Source organism: Talaromyces rugulosus, chromosome V (genome assembly GCF_013368755.1).
Source record: "Talaromyces rugulosus chromosome V, complete sequence".
Classification (NCBI taxonomy): Eukaryota; Fungi; Ascomycota; class Eurotiomycetes; order Eurotiales; family Trichocomaceae; genus Talaromyces; species Talaromyces rugulosus.
In genome coordinates this window covers 2,853,368-2,875,475 of record NC_049565.1, presented here as the reverse complement: position 1 = coordinate 2,875,475, position 22,108 = coordinate 2,853,368, and the positions used below count along the sequence as shown (strand labels likewise).

The 22,108-nt window shown below is 48.1% G+C and overlaps 3 protein-coding genes across 3 annotated transcripts; 1 reads left to right on the top strand and 2 right to left on the bottom strand.

Annotated features, from left to right (window-relative positions):
* Nucleotides 1-2,981: 2,981 nt before the first annotated feature.
* Nucleotides 2,982-4,648, top strand: TRUGW13939_09540 (uncharacterized protein; the record flags this gene model as incomplete). Its single annotated transcript, XM_035492662.1, has 2 exons — nt 2,982-3,355; nt 3,415-4,648. 2 exons carry the CDS (start codon nt 2,982-2,984, stop codon nt 4,646-4,648), a joined length of 1,608 nt encoding a protein of 535 aa, XP_035348555.1.
* A 2,543-nt stretch (nt 4,649-7,191) lies between these two features.
* TRUGW13939_09539 (uncharacterized protein) lies at nt 7,192-8,666 on the bottom strand (the record flags this gene model as incomplete). The annotated part of the gene is made up of 2 exons (XM_035492661.1): nt 7,192-7,604; nt 7,661-8,666. 2 exons carry the CDS (start codon nt 8,664-8,666, stop codon nt 7,192-7,194), a joined length of 1,419 nt encoding a protein of 472 aa, XP_035348554.1.
* Nucleotides 8,667-11,138: 2,472 nt separating this feature from the next.
* On the bottom strand, nt 11,139-20,776 carry TRUGW13939_09538 (uncharacterized protein; the record flags this gene model as incomplete). Its single annotated transcript, XM_035492660.1, has 7 exons — nt 11,139-11,885; nt 11,953-13,038; nt 13,106-15,717; nt 15,799-15,886; nt 16,539-19,083; nt 19,146-20,023; nt 20,087-20,776. The coding sequence occupies 7 exons, from the start codon at nt 20,774-20,776 to the stop codon at nt 11,139-11,141; spliced, it is 8,646 nt and encodes a 2,881-aa protein (XP_035348553.1).
* Nucleotides 20,777-22,108: the final 1,332 nt, after the last annotated feature.

The following is a 22,108-nucleotide window of genomic DNA, read 5'->3' as shown; positions in this document are numbered from 1 at the left end:
TGGTCATCTTCCAAGTCCGGCTTGAGTCTTGACAATATTACTTTCGCCACAGCAAGGGTATCACACTAACTCGTCCAATAGAGTCATGGACCCTATGGACCCCTATGTGGATAGCCTCTTAAAACGGCCAACCTTAATCAATTGTGTGGACACTGGCGGCCACAACGGTCGGGGTTTGCTAAATATGCGCCAATAATACCTATCATCCTCGTTGGAATGCGACCACGTTTGCGGCCTACTCGAGAAGTGGGGAGACAAGAAAATTGATCCATCGCAAAACCAACTCTGCATTCCCCGCGGCACAACGGCGGAACCTCGTGGTCCGACCGCAACAGTTTCGTGTTTTGCTCTGCCAATTTAATATTATATCAAACTTTACAAGAGTGATCAGAAAAAAGGCAGATCCCGTGTATTTGTTCCTTGTCCCCGCAGAGGGATTTTCGACTTGATCGGCGATGGCAAAGAAGACTTGGTCTCGAACAATGCAACGATATACATGCGCTGCAGAGTCCAAACTGCAGGCTGCACTACCCAGTCTATGCACTGCCCGCCTCGCGCCGGCATGCATTGTACGTGCTTTGTGATCTATGTAAATTCTCGCCAGAACTCGAGAAATGACAGGCCTATCAGAAATTCTCCGACAGCTTCAATAACTAGACGCCTCTAAAAGTCCAAGAACCGGGTGGTTGGATATACGTAGTTGGACATATGGGTACGTGCGAGCTGGGTTTGTGTCTGCGTCTGCGGCTCAGGACTTGCCACCTCGGTTTTTTACTTGGACAGCTTGGACATTAGACAAGCTAGAAAGAAAATCTTGTGTCGAGCTGTAGTGTACGAGTCATGCTCAGAGCGAACTGTTGTGACCCGAGTAATGAAGGACAGCGCGCAATCTCCTTTCTTTTTTTCTACACATCATGTCGCACTGTCACACTCACACTCGCACACACAGACAGACACACACACAATGTTCAAGCTAGACACACTAAGTGGCAGGCAGAGCGAACCCGATGATCCTACGACAGGGGTACTTATGTCCGAATCCGGCTCGACCGGCAGATTCATCCTTGCCGGTTCTTATCGACAGCTTTTAAGGCTATAACATTCGATAGTTACGAGTCAGCATTCTACGGATATAGTGGCCAAGTGTTGGTTTTTAAAACCAGTCAACTATTAATCCTCGCGACCGTTAGACCGTTGAGATTCTAATTTAACAGCGGGCCATCCCTAGCCTGGTTGGAAATAATGGTACAATAACAAATCGGAGCAGCTAACCCCCCGCCGTTCTAGGCTATCGTTTCAAAAAGATTGCTTTTTCACGAGTCAGTCTCGCCGCACTTGGAAGTTAGGGCTCGCGAGTCGCTGGCCGCCCCAATCACGAACTCGACTATGCAGTCTATGCTAACATCAGGGTTACGTATTCAGTCAGGGATTTTGCGGATCTTCTTTTCTTTTTTTTGCTAGTTAGTTCTTTTTTTTTTAGAGTCGTCATGCTAGTTCTACGGCTTTGAGTTGTGCCGCGTTCAAACTGTTACAATAATCATCATATAGTCTGGGTATAATAGTACTATTACTATATCGTCCCCGCGGAACACGCCCCCTCTTCCAATTGGTCGTCTCACTTGATACAAGCAATTCGCCGATTATTGTTATTGTTATTATTATTATTATTATTATCTTAGCAGGATATAGCTAAATGCAAATTATCCCAGCAATAATGAATGCTCGGCCGTTTTCTCGGTCTCCGGAATGAACGCTATTTACCAATATCCTGGCAAATATCCAGCCCTAGATATTTTTATTTATTGATTACGTACGCATTATTTATTTTCTTTTTTTTGTGGTTTACCGCAGCAGGCGCTGAAAAAAAGAAAAATCTCTAGAAACATGTCAAAGAAGGAATGTTTCAAACTTTGCTAGTACTTCGGAATGCCAGATTACATTTCCACCGTATTGGTTCGGGTCTGAGAGAAGAAGTCTATTTTATGGAGAAAAATTCCTGGCAGTAATTAGCTTATAGTGTGTATGCATTCTGCGAGGGATAATGGTGAATGTCAGTTGTCAATGATCAAGTCGATCATGCCATGTGCCCTTTGCTTTTTGTCTTGGTCGAGCTATGTCTTCGGTAGCCGAGATTTATACACATATATCCCTTAGATATTATTCTATGCAATAATAATGTGCTAAGAGTTGTGCTCATTGACTACGTACATACATAGTAAAAACCAATTTATCATGCACCCCTTGCAGTCAAAATCCGAGGTTCGTTTTTTTTTTTTTTGGGAAGGAGCTTCCAATCGGTCGAAACTCAATTCCGATTTATTGTACACGTGATGTATGATATATTGGATCAATGGATTGGTTTTACTGTCTGGCATCTCTCCTCGTGCACTTCTTGACCGCCAGGAACTGTCAGTCGGACATGGATTGTGTCTGGGCGATGGAAGCAAGGGGTTCGTGATGTATCTATCGATAGGAGTGGAAGTGATGAGTATGGTGAACACCTACATGTACATGTAGATCGTCGTGTAGGTTGTGGTCATGTGTTTGCTTGGTTATGCGGTTCGTCGATTGATGTATATGTCAAAGTAGTACATGTAGTTGATGTGTGATATCAATTAATCAATTGATCATGGCCATATCTTATCAGTGTATGCATGCTAGTCATATCAGTGCTATGTATATAAATTTTTATATATCAAGTGATACAACCACCAAAACGTAATTGCAGAGACACAAACCAACAACAATTAAAACAAAATCACAAAGTAAAGAATAATATAAACATAAATACATTTAAATACATAATTAATTGACACTTTAAGAGAGAAAAAAAACAACAAAAACTTCCAGATGCTATCTAGTGTAGACGCGCTGATTGGCGACGCGGCGCGCGTCCCGCCAACTGACGTATTACCCTCCACTCTCTCTCCTCCCCAGTGCTCAGATTAAGTTGATGTTGATGTTCAAGATCGAAGAAATATATGGATCTCTTATCAGTCCTCCCCGATTTTTCCACAAAATCATACACGCACATCCTACCCCCGCTCGAACGCAAACACATCTCGACCGTCGATCTTATCACCCTCGACACGCTCGAAATCGCAAAGCGCGCGCATGTGCCGCCGGCCGATGTGCGCCGGTTAAGTGCGGACGTTGTCGTCGCGCTGCATGCTTCTTTGGGGTGGAGGACACATAAAGAAACAGAGACAGAGACAGAGACAGAGGCAGAGAGGACAAACAGAAATCAGCTGGATCTGTCGCGATGGAACACCATCAGCACGCTGGACGCGACGCTCGACGAGCTGCTTGGCGGTGGGATACCGACTGGTTATCTGACCGAAATCACTGGCGAGAGGTATATTAGCCCCTCAATTGATACGTATCTCTAGTATCTAAACTGACTGACTATTCCAGTGGAAGCGGTAAAACGCAGTTCCTGCTCAACCTCCTCCTCGCAGCGCAACTCGCGCCGCCGCACGGAATTGGCAAAACAGCCATCTACATATCCACCGAGGCACCACTATCGACACGGCGGCTCTCGCAGCTCCTCCAGAAACATCCATACTTGTCAAACCTTGAAAAGAAGCCCTCGCTGGGCAATGTGTTGTCCATCACCGCCGTGGACTTGGAAACCCAGGACCATATTCTCAACTACCAGCTGCCCGTGGCGATATCGCGGTTTAATGTTGGTCTTGTGGTGATTGATTCAATTACTGCGAATTACCGCGCCGAGCATGCTTCGAATAGTATGCAGGCTCTGTCGGCACGGTCCGGCGAGTTGGCCAAGTTGGGCCATATGCTGCGGAACCTCGCTGCGAGTGAGGATGTTGCTATTGTTGTTGCCAATCAAGTCTCGGATAGGTTTGATTCGCTTGATGGTCAGCAACAACAGCAGCAGCAAGGGCGATTACTATCAACCCCGAATAGATCACTACCAAAAAACCGACTCGTCGAGGACATGCCATCGTCCTCCCCGGCAACGCAGTCTTCTCAGCTAGTCGAAGACGATGCCTTTGACGGGGGGTACTTGATTGGACACCCCGTGCGCAACGAGACTCTGACTCTGGCGTACCAGGAAAAGTTCTTTACGGGATGGGGAGATGACAATAACTCCGGCGTGTCTGATTACTTTGTTTCTGAAGTGCAGAAAACGCCGGCTCTCGGCCTTGTCTGGTCAACACAGATAGCCTGTCGGATAGTCTTGAAAAAGGACGACGAGACGGACCAGGATCGTGTAGCAGCGGCAGCAGCAGCATTTGCGTCTTCTCAGCCAGTGCAGCCAGTGCATTCTGGTATCTCGACAGCGAGGAATATACCCTCGCCACTAAATAATTCACACAATTCACCCAGCAAAGAGCCTCAAAAAGGAGAAACCGACAAAAAGGAAGCAACTCCCCGCGAACCATCTCTCTCACAACCGGCTCCTTCTACATCTACACCTACTTCTACATCTACTACTGCCCCTGCAACAGCCACCTCAAACACGAAACGAAAAGTGAAACGACGCATGAAACTCGTCTTTGCGCCGTGGGCATCTGGCATAGTCAAGGATCCTGTTGATGACAGGAATAACAGCGACGAGGTTGAATTTGAGATTTGGGAGGGTGGGATAAAAAGTGTAGCTAGAGATGAGGTGGGAAATGTATGAAATGATGATTGTTGTAGATATGCATAGAACTGAATATTCAAATGTTAATACGATGGTGACATCATGCCAATATAGACTAGAGTGACAAACTAATATCATGAGACTTGGGAGCCCGCCCGAACATCAATTGCTACAAACCGCCCTGTTTCCTTGACGCGACCGAGACACTGTTATTTTATCAGATTGTCTGAATATGTCTGTATCTCTACCAGATGTCTACGTCTACCCAGAGGAACTTGCGAGTGGCCCTCGTCATTACTCGATGATGATATACTGCAGCGCCTGCGGAGCACTGATTGGCGGTGATGGGGTGGGCGAAGGTAGTATTCATTCAACACTCCTGAAAAGATTGTATCCATAGTAGTATAATCCGAAATAGCGAAAAAAGTTGATTCGCTGTGAAGCCAAGGAGGTAGAGAATACAGCCTTTGACGAACGTCCATGGGCATGGGAATCTATGTATCGGCTGAGTAAGTCTAGAGACTTCTTTTTTTTTGGGAGGCACAGATATCACCAATTATATTTGTCTAGTTGTCAAGGATTATGACAATGGTGATGGCCAAGGAAAATGTCAATACTGGCTTTCAGGGATAGGTTCTCTCGATGATAGTAGATCAATAGCCTCATTCGTCGTCCCACAAGACCGAAACGCTGCCCCTTTTGCATGGAAGTGGTATGAGGATATACAAGAGGGCCTTGACTATGTCTACTTGGCCGAATACCTGCAGCAAACCTCGTACTACCATTCTGCAAAAGAAATGGCCTCGCCGCGCAAACGACAAAAACACGGAAATACCCTGCATGCACGCTGCTGGAGCTTGATTGAGCAATTCATTTGTCGCAAAGAAGCAGAGGCAAACCTGGAAACTCTTTTGGAAGCTCTACGTCAACAGTTTCAAAAACAGATACTCGAACCACCTTGGTATATGGACGAGTGGGACGAGCCTAAAATTTGTCCAGAGTATGACGTTTCCAGTGGGTTGAAAGCCGGGCTTGAGTATGATTATGATCCCGAGACCTGGTACATGATGCGAAGTGACGAGACTTGGTGCAAGATGCAAGGTAACGAGACACGATATCTCTCGAGAGATCCAGTACGGATTTCGGAGGTGGAGCGTCTATTAAAGGGTGCATCGTTATCATCACCTGTTTCTGAGAAAAAAGCCATAAACAAGAATAAGTACCCAGGCCCTTTTTCTGTTGTCATTGGCCTCGCGCTGGAAATCCAGTATCTGATTTTGGACCACCTCGATCGCCACGACATTACCATGTTACACGCAGCCTTTTCAGGCCGATTCGAATAGCGTGTGTCGGATTCATACTGGATTCAGCGGGCGCCTCGAAAGTTGATTTATGAGATTCAGGATTTTATAACCAATCTAGAAGGGATGCCAGAGGTTGTTGTTGATTGGGAGGCTCTGTGTCTACAGGCGGAACAGCTTGTGCAGACATCAGAGCAATTGAGGAATCGACAGCGAATTTTGGATATTTTGGAAGGGACCAGGGATATCTTTTATGAGATGATTCATAAGGACTGAGCTATACTTTGAAAACTCAATTATGGGGGGGTTTTTTTTTTGCTTGTCATGTCCTTTTGTTGATTCTTAAAGTTGTGCTAATTCTTGATATTTTTATAATAATAATCGCTTCACCAGTTATGTTTCAAAAAAAAAAAAAAAAAGACAAGAAGCATAAATGCCCTTTATATTGTGAGAAGCTAATAATATTACTACAATCTAGCCTCACTGCAAGCTCTATACGTATATTATCAACCCCTTCCTAAAAAGAGGAAGAGGGAGGTTGGCGATATAGTCAGGGGGATTACGTAGCAAGACCTGTACATACGATATAATTGATGTACTTAAGGACGATTGGGATTCTAAACTACGTTCTATGTCCCCCCTGGCGTTTATGCACCGCTAAACTTTTAATTAATAAAATGAACGTTTCCCCCTAATAACCTAGGAAAAAAAAACAAAGTCAATATAAATAACCATACAATATAAAAGACTCCACCAATCGAGACAAGCCGATTTCCAAGACATCCGGAACGAGCGGATGCTACACACGTAACAAGCCTACAACAGCGTCGTATAAGACCTTTTTCCCCCACATTTTAATCAAGGTTTGTTTAGTTTTACGTATATATTCCTAACATATTCTTTTTATTTTATAAATATTATTCATGATGATGTCAACTTGACAGGAGAAAAATTTTTAATCAATTTTATCAACACTGTGAACCGTCAAACTGTCTGTCAAAAGGACTAATCTCATGACGAATCTATTAATGTCTATTATCTTCTCTCGTCTCATCGCAGCGTTCTATGGCACCGGTCTAAGAGACAAATCATAGCACGCCCGTACGCCTCGAGGGTAGCGCATATCTACAAGTGCGGACCCGGCAAAAGAAAGACATGTGTGTAAGTAAAAATCAGAAAAAAAAAAAAAACACGACACAATAAAAATACCAAACACAACTTTAACAGTATACTCTTCAATAGGTCGTGAAACGCTGCCTGCCTCAAAAAAGGTTCGCCCGATTATGACGCCTGGACAAGCTTGGCTGGAGGAGCGCCGAGGCCGTTGCGGTTGCGGTAGAACATGACGCCCTTGCTCTCACCCTGGGCGTTTTCGTTGGGTTCGATCCACTGGCACATGCGCGCGTTGGTCCACATGGCCGACAAAAAGCCCAGAGAGCCGCCCTCGGTGTTGCTGCGGTAGTGCTTGCCCATGACCTTCTTGATGGCCTCGGTGGCCTCGTCGGCGTGGTAGAAGGGGATGGTGCTGACATAGTGGTGGAGTACGTGGGTTTCGATGATTCCGTGGAGCAGCTGGCGACCAACGAAGCCAAACTCACGGTCGATGGTGGCGGCGGCACCGCGGGTGAAGTTCCAGACCTCGTTTTGATAGTGAGGCAGAGAGGGGTCGGTGTGCTGTAAGAAGGTGATGGCAACTGCAGATCTATTAGCACGGTTTCAAAAAAGTGAAGAAAGGAAAAAAAAAACTTACCAAGCCAGTGGTTGACCCAAAGGTAGGGAATGCCGTACCACACAAGCAAGTTCATCCAGCCAAAGTTGGTACCCAAATAGTACAGAGCAGCACCGACAATGGCCAGTCCCAGATCACTCAGGAGGATGAGCTTGGCGTCCTTGGCCTCGTACAGGGGGCTGCTCATGACGAAGTGGTTCACGCCTCCAAAAAAGCCATTCTGCTTGCCCTTGCCACGGCCCTCGTGTTGACGCTCGTGGTTGTTGTGTCCGGTGACGTTGGTCAAGATGTACAATGGCCATCCAAACAATTGCTGACCAACAAGGTGCAAAATAGTGGCGATGGGGGTCTCCTCCACCAACTCGTTGATTTCATGGATAGTCTTGCCGAGGCCGGAAGCGAATTGCTCGCGTGTCTTGGGAATCCACACCATGTCACGGCTGAGGTTTCCGGTAGCCTTGTGGTGCTTTCCGTGAGAAATCTTCCACGAAAAGTAAGGCACAAGTAGGAGCGAGTGGCAGACCCATCCCACGGTATCGTTGAGCACCTTGGACGGCGAGAACGACTGGTGACCGCACTCGTGAGCCAACACCCACAATCCAGTACCGAAAAGACCCTGCAAAACGGTATACAGAGTCCACAGTCCCGTACGAGCATACACGTCAGGCACCGTCTCCGGAGTCACGTAATTGTGGAACAGATAAAAGGTGGTGCCGAGGAGGACCAAATCGCGAAAGACATAGTACAAGCCAGTGGCACCGGAGCGCTCATAGCAGTGGGCGGGGATGGCGTCGCGAATCTGCTTGATGGTATAATCGGGGAGGGCGAATTCGTTTCCGAGAGTGTCGGTCATCTTGGAGCCCTTGGTCGCCTCCTGGTCCGAGGCGAGCGACGACAAAGAGGTGGTCGAGGGCGACTGGCGCGGGCTTTCCATGGGAGAGACCGAGGCCGAGCTGGCCACCGACGACTCGGTGGGCAGGTTGCGCTTCAGCGCAACAGGCTTCTTTGGGACGGCGGTAGAAGACATTTTCGTCTGTTATTTTCACGCAATGCACGCTGGGAAGAGGATAAACTGCGCATTGTTATTAGCGATTGCCCGAGACAACAACCAACTCAGAGTTGCTCACCAGAAGTACGGTCGATCACCAGTGACGAACAAAGTCGAACAAGTTAGATCGGCCTGTATAGCTTTCCTGAAGCTGTGAACAAGAACTCTTCTCAGGGGCGCGGTGAAAGAAGGGGTGAGATCTCGGACGGAGGGCGAGCGGAGTGATAAAAGTGAAGAAAGCCGGAGAAGAAATTACAATGGGGACGTATTTGTGGTAAGGAATAATGGTAATTCGGTACGGGGGTGATTACTGTAATTTTTCTCCTTCCCAAAAGAAAAAATGGTTTTTTTTTCTTCCCCAGTTCCGCGGTTGCGCTCAACAAAGTTGATTCGAAGCATGTGCGTGGTAATTGCGGTAATTTTCGACAGGGCGGACCAAAGTTACAGACGGTACGGTACCGGGCGGTGATTTGTCGGCCCGTGCGTGGGCGGCCGAGCCATGTGGACAGGACCCACTAATAGCCACGTCCGGCATCCGACTGGCTGGAGCCCGGACAATCAGGGCGGCGGCCAACTAGCCATAACCTTTTTTTCACCATTAACTCTTTACTAGTATCGTCGTCTACTCTGATATAGTCTGTAGATCTTCACTTTGTGGCGACTGCACTGTACAGAGTACAGAGTGTTCTTCTCCTGCAGGATGGCATACCAGTCTCCCAGATCACCCCCCAGCAAATCTCACCGACAAGAAACTAGAGCAAGTACTGCATGCGTTCGGGCAGCCCGTGGTTCGTCCATGTCATCAGATGCTCAAGCCTCATGCAGGATAACAGATCTCGGGCCGCCCCCCTCAAAAGAAGGCGCGTGAGCCTATTATTTGATATGTGCGAAGTAGTACTTAGAGCTACGAACCATGCAGACCAAAGCTGAAAATTCAGACGCAGGTTGCGGCGAGCCAACCAGAAGAGCGCCAATCCATGCATGTAGGCGAGATGCAGGCGAGATGGCTGGCTGACTACTCCAAATTTTTTTACTGCATATCAACTGGGTAGCAGGATTCGATATTCTCTGACCCTGACAAGAGTTTTTTTTAACTGAAAGTTCTGCTGAAACTCGACCGTTTTCATGGTTCCATTTTCCAAGTTTGTTGGTTATTATTACCAGTACGGTATAATACCAGGAACACTCGCTGGTAGCCAATCAGCATGCTGACATTTGCCACAAAGGGTTCTCCGCGTTAGGAAGCAGTTCTAACTTCTTAAGAGAAAAATTAATATATTATATATTGTTACATGTAACTGATTATTACTATTATGATTAAATAATACGCCGACTCGTCCATCGGCAATTTCCAGAGAGATTCTCCCCATCACATGCAAATTCGCCTTTGTGCGCGCCGTGATTGGCCCGCAAGGGAAGTGGCAATGTCTGTAACAAAACATTACTGGAATTTATTAAATCGAGTCAGTTTACTTGAGTACTTACATTCTGATCATCCTACTTGGCGACGCCGAGAATTATCAGGAGACACGAAAAAAAAAAGTTAATTGCACATGATTCGGCTCCGACTGCTAACTATTTGTTACAGAGTAGAAAGTCTGCTCGGCCCCGACTAGACCCGAAGCTTAACTAGCACATGCCCACCCAATTAATTCTTATTCATCCGTACAGAAACAAATACTACAGAGTACTGAAACTTGTCCTCCAGTGCTGGCATGTGATAACTCGACTGCGTGATCCTTTTCTCTCTCTCTGTGTACCGTATACGCAAGGGGATTTGCTACAGTAGTATTGTTCCATAACTAGGGGTTAGCAGTAGACTATACAGAGGAAAAAGGCGGTAAGCCTGATGATATCCATAGAGATGCAAAGTCACTCTGTACCAAGTATGGACTATGGAGATCAATGTGCAAGTAGTAACCGAACAAGTGTATACTACTGTATAGTAGTATTATGTACGGTCAATACGAGCGTATTTATTAAATAAAATCTTCCCCTCACGACGATTCTCACATGGAATTTTGTATCAATGAAATATAAACATTAGAACACATTGATAAACATTGTATTTAATATTTATTTGTTAACAATACTACCTTAACATCTTATATTAATATTTACGTTAAACAATCAAATACTACATACCTTCTTCGTTCACCTGCATAGTAAATACATAGTAGGTTCCGTTGGGGAAGCCTGTTTTGTTGAGGAACGGGGACATTCCGTTTTCTTTCGCCCCTCCCCCTTTGGCCTTGGCGTGCGTGGCAATAATACATAGTCCGTGCACCACCACCACAACAATGTACATGAAGAACTTCATGTATGAGATTGATCATAATAATAATATATATAGATGTGTTGTTCATTCCACTATATCATATCGATCGTCGACATGTATTTACATAATCATATAATCATATCATTATTACAACAAGAAGAGACAAAAAATAATCAAACAGCCAGTCGCGCCTCCGACTCAATCAGTCCCGGGCTGCCAGACTCTAGACTCACTGTCGTCTTTTTCAGGTCTGGCAACACCAGCAGCGTTTCGCCGTGGTTCTTGTAGTCGACTTCGCTAGGTACTGGGCGTCGCTGTGGCTGTGCGGACCAGGGCGAAGGCGAAGGCGACGCAGGACTGTTGGTCTGTCCATTGTTGCTGTTGTTATTAGCAGCATTATTAGTATTACCAACGGTCAATGATGCTGATGTCGTCGTCGTCGTCGTCGTCGTCGTCGCCCCGTCTGACAGATATGCCTTGATCTCAATCGACGGTAGCAGCAAATTACCCGCTTTCTGCGGAAGCAGCATCAACGCAAACTTGGTGTCTTCTCCCTCCTGCGCTGTAAAGTGGCCTCGTCGCCGTCCACCGATCAGCCATAGATCTGGATTGACGTGCATTTCATATGCGAATTCCAATTGCTGGCCGCCGCTGCTGCCGTTGGCCTCTTCGATTTCTGTCCTCTTACTGCACCATCGTCGCGTGTGTCGTAGAACAAGCTCTGCCGGAATCATGTGTCCAACAGCGGCGTATGCAGCAGCATGCAGCTGTTGTCTCTCCCCGTGCCCGGCAAGATTCTCTGTACACAGTCGCAGTTCAGCCGTGTGGACGACCTGAATCTCGGGTACCTCTACGGGAATGACGATTTGTCGAGCCAGCAAGGCTGGGTCAGGGTCTCCCAAGGTGAATATTGTGTTTGACTGCTTTTCATCAGCCATTGCTCAAATTGAATGTTCGCTCCATATCGATGTGTTAGTAGTCCCTTACCTGATGCCACTCCACAAGCCAGTCTCGGACTTCCTTTCTGAATGGCTCCCGTAGACCGCTCAAGACCGCTTCCCAGTGCACCTGATTATACGACAGAGCTTCCACCTCTCTTACCAGACCAATAGTCTCCATATCTGACGTCGACAATTGTGTTCGAAAAGCCTCGACGATATGAGGCGTCAACAGACGCACCAATGCCGTGAATTTGCTGTCGGTGATCGCCGCCACAAACTTCTGCTTGATCAGCAGCAGACACTCTTCGTCCAGACAAGTAAATTGCACTGTAAGCCGCAATGACCGCTTGGGATCATCCGACAGACGCGCCCCGCTCCCTCGTAACCGGATTTTGTAGAGTACAGAAGCCGGCTGTTTAGGAAACACGTCAAAGGCCACCGGACCTTGTACGCCGCCGTCGACTTGGTATGACGTAGACTCTGGAATATTGCACCCAAGAACCCGCAGCGGGATCAACATTGCTGGACTCACAGTAAACCGTGAGAACAAGACATCGTCCTTGAAGACATCTTGCACGTTGACACTGATAGGCAGCGTCGAAATGATCGAGCTTGTAGAAACGTAGGTGAATCGCCCGCCATCTGTTTCGTACACAACCTCCAACCTCGTAGATAGCATCGTATGCTCTTCGTCGACACTATAAGGTATGCGCAACCGAATCGACGACTCGGAGGAAAAATTTGTAAACTCCAAACTGCCGGATTCTGGATTCGGTGTCATGCTGATGTCTCCATCCACTACAGAAGCCTCTGCAATCCGCAACCGAAGGCCTGCTGTAGCAGGTCGTACGCGCACCACTCCACTAGAAATCTCATTACGCCCGCTGTCTATCTCAACCTCGACTGTCCTTAATTCCTCTAGGTTGATGTAATGTGGCGTTGCGAGCCTGGCGTCGAGCCCGCTCGCAGCGGGGTAACACCATATATATGGTTTTGTTGCTTCTTCAGACTCTTCAGGTTCTCTGAAGCCTGGCGGAAGAGCGGAGGAATGACTGCCTCCCCCATACGTAAACGCAAGATTCTTGGCTCGCATTTCGATGCGGTCAACAATGTACTTTCCTTGCAAAGTAGACTGCTTGAATTAGTAAAGTAATCAAAAATAAAAGTTACGAGAATGGAAAATAGAAAATAGTACTAACCGCTGAGCCAACCAGCAATTTCGAGGCCGATGACTTGATCACCACTTCTTCTGTACGTTCCAGCCAGACTTCGTGAGAAAGCAAGCCGCTTGCATTGACAAGCCTCACTTTAACCGACTCGATATTGATAACATCGCCCAGCAAGAATCGTAATTTAAGTTGCATCTGAAAGCCGTCCCGGTCGCTATAGTGCTTGATCTCAGGATCCACGTCAATGTCACCAAAAAAGCTTGAAAGGGGCATGTTCAGCTCCTTTGTTAGTTTCGCCGAGGCATCGAAGAGTTCTTCAAGATACCCATGCGCATTACTCTGGACGACCAGGTCCGACGAAGCAAGTGAGGATTTCTGCCGGGTGGACAGACCAGACTGTATATAAGACGCGTATTGAGACAACAGCCTCAACAATATACGCACAAAGTCATCGGTTTGCCCCAGCCTTTTCAAACACCGAGTATATAGCTCCAGGATTGTACCCTCCAACGTTGGCCATTGGCAGTTTTCATAAAAGGGCGCAATTTTGCGGAAAAAGACTGCCGCTGTTTCGAAATCTTCTTGACGAAACTTTAGCACAGCGATCTCTGCTAATGCGGTTTCTGCAGACCTCGTCCGGCTGGCAGCATCGTAATGGCGGAACATCTGGTCCGTACATTCCTCGATCAAAAGGTAGAACTGTTCTTTCGCTCGAAGCACGTCGCTCAGTACGGGCAAATCAACACCCGCCATTCTCAAAGCTGGGGGCAGATCTTGCGGTTCGCTTTGGGGTTCTTGACTTGACGGGGTTTCATCATCGAGAGAAACCTCCTCCATGCCCTCTTCTAGAACAGAAGTAGGCTTGTCGAACAGTACATCAAAGTCGCTCCACTTTTGGACCCAGCCACGACGTTCACCAATCTCTTCCAGAACCCCCCTGGCTAATTGACAGAGCTCGCCTCTTCCGGACGACAGGTCGGAACTTCCAGCCTTGGCAATCGGTGGTTTGTGAGTGCCGTCCGATTCTCCGTGAGACGTAATCAGAGAACTTGACCGCTTGGGAACATTGGTCCTGGTATCGGCCACTGCAGATGGTTCCTTGGAGCCTTTCGCTTGTTGTAGTGGTGACTCAGGCAATACCAGCGATGGCGACGTTGTTTGGAACAAGACCTGGCAAACTGCTGCATATGTCCATGACGAGACTAGGTTATTTATCACAGCTGTTTTCTTCACCACATCGGCCGCCGCCTCAGTAACGTCTGAAAGGGCGCATTCAATGTCATATCGAAGAGTCCGAGCAGCCGTGCTGATGAATTCCATTGCTCGCTCGCAGATTTCGGCTAGAAGAATGAGGTCTTCTCCTTTGTTGCTGCTCGACGCTCTACCTTGGTTTGAATTCCGCTTGTTCTGTAAGCACGGCGCTCTGGCGGCTTTGAGTAGTATATTCAATTGTCGAGAAAAGACATAGGTGCGGAAATCGAAGATGGATATGTTGTTTGCCAAAATCATTTCCCTGTATGGCTTTTTGGCTGAGTCTAGGGGGAAATGCTCCTCATCTAGGTCAAGTGTAGGTTTTTTGGCGATGTTGCTTCCTTTGTCACTCTCATCATTTTCTGTCGTGTCTGCCAATTTCTGTTTTTCAATGGCATCAATCGCTGCAACTGCCTTTTCTTTTCTATCAGTGCTAAAGTCGAGAAAACCGCCGCCGTGCTGATCACCAGTGCCGGATAGGTAACTTGTCACGGCACTTTCCAACCCGGCTGCGAGTTCGTCATATCCAACGAGTGCATCCTCTAACAACCCAACGTTTTCAAACCCTCTTGCCAGGCCTTCCTTGAGAATGAAAAAGGTACAGAAATTCCACCCAGGCAAGCTTCTCTGAGAGTCCTTTTCCTTGATATCTTCCTCGTACTGAGCGACCCGCAGATCAAACGAAGTCAGAATGGCGTGTTTAATCTTGTCCACCAAATCATTGAGCTGATCTATCAAATCCGACTGATCTTGACTCTGTTGTGCCTGTGTTTGTGTTTGTTGCCCTTCCTTGGGGGGTAGTCGAATCTGAGCTACCCGGTCCACAGCGCCCTTGGACGACCCATTGAAATCAGCCTTGACCTTTTCCAGAATCGAAGTCGAGCCGCGACCAGGCCATTTGGAAGCCGCTTTTTCAGGAGCATCGCCGTCTTGCAAGACATGCAAGATCAGCCACTCGCACGCATCGTGATTCCCTTGTCCTGCGCCGCTCGTCTGCTGCGACGCCGAGTGTGCTTTGATCCATTCGCGCAGCAGTTTTCTGGCTGATGTCTTGTACGTTTCGTTATCGTCACAGCGCAGCAGGTATATTCTTAAATACGGAGTTTGGCGCAATCCGGGGATCTGATGGCGTCGAAGAGGCGCTGCGGGACTCGATGTTGTTGTTGTTGTTGTCGTCGCTGCTGCTCCTGCTCCTGCTCCTGCTGCTGCTGCTGTGTCATTGGATACTCGTTTCTCTTCGGCGGCTTGGGATACGGCTAGGTCGACATTTAGGGACTCGATGGAGCGCGCTGGCCGTGTTGGCGATTTCCAGTGTAGGTTCTTTAACGGAAGTCTCTTTGAAAGAATCGATTGAACGCCTGGAAACAGACCGGACGGATCCGTGCATTCAACTAAAACCGCAAAAACCTTCTATTAGAGCCAAGGGCTTTTTTTTGGGAGGGGGGGAAGGTCAGGGAGGAGGGTGTGTTTACCAGTGACCTTGTTTAAACCGGTTGCAATTGACGGGTCCATCATGATCCCAACGAGGCCCGGAAAATAAAAGACACCATGCCGCTTCTCCTAATCAGAGGCCAAAAAGACAGAAGAGCAGTGCTGGGAAGCTGTCTGGGCGCAATGTCCTGTCTTGGGGCAGCTATAAGTAATGTGTGAGGCCAGCGTTGCCCGCGCGGCAATTACTCCAATGCCGCGCACGGGCCACATCCATGCTCTAACACTTACTACATACACTGATTGATGGAATAGAAATATTTGCTAAGACTCTGATTATAGACATGAAAGTGCTAGTATATACATGGACAAAACTCTCAGAAATTCTCGGGAATCATCGTGCATCTGCGCTAGACAAAACAAAAAGAAAAACAATAATAACCTTAGACCGTTATACCGTATACCCTTGTGACCAAGACCTGTAAAGCTCCCCAAACCAAGAACAAATCTATACAAAGTATTACATTGAAAATAAAAGGAGGGGGGGGGGAGAAGAAAAAAATTCAAGAAAAGACAAAAGATAGGACTATCATGTTGCTGCACCAACTGCACGGTGCATGTAACGATTCTTCATAAACTCATATCCATCCGAGACTCCTCGCCACAAGCCCGGCACGAAATTTCGTAACCACAGGCCTAAGAAGAGAAGCAACATTGGAATCTGCAAGAAAATTACAAAGTTAGCGTAGTACGAGAGAACAATTTGGAGTGTTAATTTGCTTACCCAGAAAAAGTACAGATTCTTATCTTTCCTAAGCCCTTTCATCTTGAGGGCTTGTTGTTGTCGTAGTTTTTCTTGCTGTTCGCGGGAGATGATAGTCTTGCGGCCTATCCTAATATCGGTGATCTCGTCCTTGGACATGGTCGAGGTCGAAGATGAAGAGGACTGTTTTGCCTCGAAGTGATCATCGAGAGCTGCTTCAGCTACTGCGCGAATCGCCGAGTGTTTCTTGAGCTCTTGGTCTCGGTCTTCATCTGCTTCTTGGTGTGGATAGAGTTCTTCATAAGCAGGCGGTCCTTGAGTAGTGGTCGCTGGAGGAGTGGAATTGCCTCCTCTTAGCAAGTCCCACCATCCATCCCTCGACGACCACGAAGAGCCTGGTCTGTTAGGAACCAAATTGGTAATCCGACGCATCATAGGATATGCTTGGTAGTCGGGCAAAGCAGGCATCGGAGGAAGAGCAGGAAGGTTGGGGAAAGCCCTTCCAACGCTCTGTTGGAACTGATTAATTTGAGTGGCTAGCTGATTGCGCCATGCCACCAAAGCTGCCTGTGTAGTGGCGCTTTCTGCCTTGACGTCGTGTTCTACTGAAGCACTCACACCGTCAACATGCACACTTCCTTCTCTGGATCGGGTGTAATAAAGCGAAGATGTTGCATCATGGTGCATACTCGACCTGCGAGAGGAGGAAAAGTAGCCCTCGACATCTTCTTCATCAGAGTCTGTCTCCTGGTCGTCTTCTGATTCCTCTTGAGCATAGTTGAATGAGCCAGATGCAGAAGAAGTCTCCCAGTGCGAGCTCAAAGAAACGGAACTACTATGGCGACGGCGGAGAGAAGGTGACGAGCCGGCACTGCGAGACCGGTAATTACTGGCAGGAATCAGAGCAGCTTGGTGAGCAGGAAGAGTAATGGCAATATCAGCAGGAGTAAAGCCCCTGACACTTCTGGTTCCGGCATTAGCACCAGCAAGTCGGAGGCGATGGACGATGTGAGCATGTCCACTCAAGGCTGCAAAATGCATCGCTGTGTGACCGTTTTTATCTTGGATATCGGGGGTTGCGCCTCTGGCAAGAAGTCCAGCAACAAATCTTGTCAAACCCAAGGAGGACGCAAAGTGTAGCAGCGTTAGGCCTGTGGCAGACCGTGAGTTGTACCTTGGAGCACGAGGGCTATCATCCAGATCGATAAACTCCAGGTAAGTAAGCATTTTAGAGTCCAAGTCACTCGTTTGGTTTTGGGCATTGTAGTTCGGGACCTGTCGTTGCCCGTTACTGCCTCCTTGCATGTCATTTTGCAAGTTCCACAACGCAGCCTGGTCACCGCCCATAATGCGTTGAGCAGTTTGGAATGCATCGGTGGGGCTTCGTAATTTCTGGCCCAGAATTTGGAGAGCCAGTCTGTACATTTGAAGCTCTCGATCATCTACATAGCGGAAAAAGTGCTGTTGTTTTGGAAGGATTGGCTGAGTCTGAGGAACCTGGCCAAAAGTTGGATGCTCGTGTTTAAAGACAACAGGGACGAGACCAGGTTGGAGTGCCGGCGGCGTGAGACAGTTCAAGCACTTGTCACCCCAAAAGGTCGTTGTTGTGGCAAGAGTGTCTCCAAAGACAACTTCCATTCCTGGATAGAATCCACTGCCCAGAAGAGTGACCTCGGTACCACCGGTTGTCGAGCCTTCAGCTGGAACTAACTTGTGGATGATTGTCGGTAGACGATTTCCAGCATTTGTTATATGTGGCCAGGCTTGGTTGACTGGACTGGGACCCATAGACAAGCCGTGAGCTGGCTCACCAAAGGTGTGACGTGAGTTCAAACCAGGCGAATTCGGGCGACTCGGGTGAGCAGAACCAGGGGCTGATATAGCTTGAGCCAGTTCGTCTATACTCTGAGTTTGCTGCAAATTGCTAAGGTAGGGATTGGTGTCCGTGCCGTTTGGAGTAGGTGGTCCATTTCCAAAGGGCCCAGAGACGCCAATTGGTGTAGCAAAAGGACGCTCACTCGGCGAGACAAATCCTCGAGAACTAGACGCAAACTGTCCGTTGACGGCAGATGAATTCGGGGAAGATGTTGACTGAGAGCCCTCTAGTTTTGTCATGGTTAGGCCCGTAGGTAGCTTCCCAGAGCTGCTGTGCTTTCGACGCTTGTTTGAAGGTCCTGGCTGGTCAATTGGTGATGCCTGCCTGGATAAGTTGCGAGGTGTGGCGGAGGACGACGATGACCCAGTAGGTTGAGGAATGGCAAAGGCACCTGGCGTTATTTGGTATTGAGATGCGAATTGCTGTAGGTTCTGCAGATCTGTAGTGGAAGCCGCCCGGAAGTTTTGTTGAGCAACAGCTGAAGCTTTTGCTGCGTCTTGACTGGATCCCGGAACGAAAACACCAGCACCGGGGAGTTGAGTACCGTCTGGAAGTGCAGAGCTAGGTGCTGTGGCTGTAACAGCGGCCGAAGATGCCGAGTGCGTCTTATGATCGTCTGTGATCATAATAGAATTGGTGATTGCTTGGGCGACCACATTGTCTAAATGGTCTTTGATTGTGAGAATAACCCTAAAATAATAGTTAGTCATCGTTTTCAGGTAGTAGCTAGATATTAAGGGATTTAGACTTACTGAAAGCCAAGCTTTTCATTCTGATGCCGACAATAGCACGCTATGCGCATTGGCAACTCAACCTGCATGGCGCCAGGCGGAGTGAAGGACATGGACGAGTCTTTGGGTGGTTCAACCCAATCTTTGATTTCGTGGGTGTTGAAAACAATCACTCTCTTATCTTCATCCTTTTGAAAAAGTTCATCCTCGTCGGGTTTTCTCTGTTTCTTTCTTGAGGCCCGCTTCCGTTCTCGCTGGATGCATCCCTGGCATATTTTCACGTCGCCACCATCTAACGGTTTGTCCTCATCGTCTCCTTCCATGGCCGATGAAGCGTTAGAGGCCCTTTTGACTGCTTCGCCACGAGCCCTTGCGAAAGCCCTTTCCAACTTTGCCTTGTCCTGCATTGCACTTGTGCATACAAGACTGGTATATAGCTCGAGAATCTCCGGCGTTGGGCCGATTTCGGGTTTTGCAAGAAATTTGGGTTTGGAAATAGTGTGTGTAGGTAGGCGCAGTTTTTGTACACCGGTAGGGAGCGGAAACAGGGTAAGTCGAATCGGAATTTGGGTTTCAACTCGAGACTTGAGCGATGTCGGGTGGACGTGCAAGATAGGACGTGTTCGACCTCGCGAAGCGGAATTGGGTATAGAATAATCTGTTGCTCCAAATTGCATTCCATTGGGGACAAAGTTTAGATTTGGCGGAGACAATGTCCCATTGAAGGGGGATGCGGTGTTCACAGAAACATTCCCAAAGTTATCGTCTAAATTGGAGGACGGCGAACGGCCGCTCCATTGCGAGGAGCCCGACCGCGCATGAGGGGGGAGTTTCGACGTCATTGGCGATGCCTCTCTTGAGCTAACAGAATAGAAAGGGGAACCGGAGGAATTTTGGCTCTGTTGAACGCAAGGAAACATCAGCTTTGTAGTGGACTTTATCAATACATAAGGTGAACTTACCATGCTCGGAGCTTTGTACTGATTATGGTGATTTGTAGCAGCGGCTGAAGCGCGCGCCTTCTTTTTAGAGGTTCCCGAGAAGAATATTCCCTCTGTAGAAAATGGAGTAGGACTGCTCGCGGCGCTTTCAAAATCAAATGCCGAGTCCATTACTCGATTACTGGACTCGATATCGGCGAAATGCGGGTTAAAGCCATCCATGGAGGTATCCAAGCCAAACAGGTTGTCTTGTCTATCAGAAAAGGCTTGAGGGTTCAGCCATCCGTCTGCATCGAAATTAATGGCGCTTTCGCTGTGAATTGCCGAGCCAACAGACGAATTCCGGCCGTGATCTCTGGGCGAGTCTGACGATGAACCGGGGCTTGAATTGTCTCCCGGGGAATCCGACGACGAGTCTAGAGCAAGTGTATGAGGTCTCTTCAAAGACCCGGGGCCCTGTGTTGGCAGTTTTTTGCCGTTAAACCCAGCTGGAGATGCGGACGATTCGACGCTGTTCCCGTTCCGGGACTCCGCCGCGGGAGGAAAGAATCCATCCAAATCTCTACCGGAGCCATTGGAGGCATGTTGGTAATCGCCGTTGTTCAAGAATTCCATGTCGCCATCGTGGTACAGACTGTTCATATCGACATCCAGCACAATGGGATCCAAGTGAGGAAATGCAGGAGACGACGCGGTCTCCTGCGGCCTCATCCTGGCAACCTGCTAACTCCGAGGGCCTGTCGCACACTATAATTGATTGTTTGCGGGATGGCGAATAATGAAATGCGATTGTTCTGTCGTGGGTAATCACGCGGGGACCCTCAATCCAGGCACCAACAAACAAAAAGGGATCGATCTGCTTCAGTCAGGGCTTTAATAGATCATGTCGCCCTTTAGGTTGTATAGATTTCCGTCCGGACGTAGGAACTGGCACTAAATTGATGATCGGAGAGACAGCAAGTCAGTTTGGTGATGGCATTGAAGTCGAGCGGAAGTCTCGGTGGGAGGCGTGTCGGTGAGGATGAGAACGGACAGGGGCGCTGTATTTGAGCCGGGCACGTTCAGCGACGGTCACGATGAGTCGAGTGTATTTGTATAGCGAGTGCTGCCAGATGCCACGAGAGGAGAGAAAGGCACACGATCAACAGCTCGCAACGACAACTGCAGTTGCCTAAGGACGACTTTGGTTGAGCGACTCCAGGAGGACTAAATTCGTGACTTGCCCCGGGCGGGCCTAGCGCGCCGCCAGGGGATTTCTGCCTGAGGCCGCCACTCACACCGCCCCGTCAGGCCCACAAACATTCTGGAGATTCAAGACACTGCGTCTGGCCCAGACCAATTACGATTACTACTCTTTTTGTTATTGCTTTTGCTACTGCCATCATTATTACTGTCGCACGGATTGGCGTCTGCCGGCTCAAAATGCGGTCTGGTGCTATTTGTCTTTTGCAATACAGGTGTTCATCGTGTCCTTCGTGTCCAACGCCGACGCCCGAGACAGCCACATCGAACGGATTCTGGTCAGCCTCTCAACAAAATACGTAGCTACTTAGGGCGAAAATCCGGGACGATGTTTGTATTCCGGAAGGATCGGGATCCCTGCCGGCTCGTGGTAGCTGCCCATAGTCAGGATGTACAGAGTATATACTCGACCAGCAACAAACATCTCACGAGACCAGTTTTCGAGACAAGTTGCGTGCGCTCTTTTGTGATATGGATGGTGATTAACAAAATACGGCCATCGCCATGGGAAATCGCTGTACCGGGGACATGAAATATAATACATGTATCCTGCTTCTCTCCATACAAGACTGGAGCCGAAAGGATCCCACTATCCACCTTTGAATACGCAATGGTTTACTTGATGTCGATGGCTGGGGCTTCTCCAGTTTATAAGATACTCAGGGAATGGAAATCGGCACCGGCTGTACAAAATGCCGGGCTATTGAATGTTCCGAGTTGATCTAGGCTCTAGGGACACCCACTTCCTCACTGATTCATTTGCTCCCTGTTTACTGTCGAAGTCGTCACCTGGCACCTGAT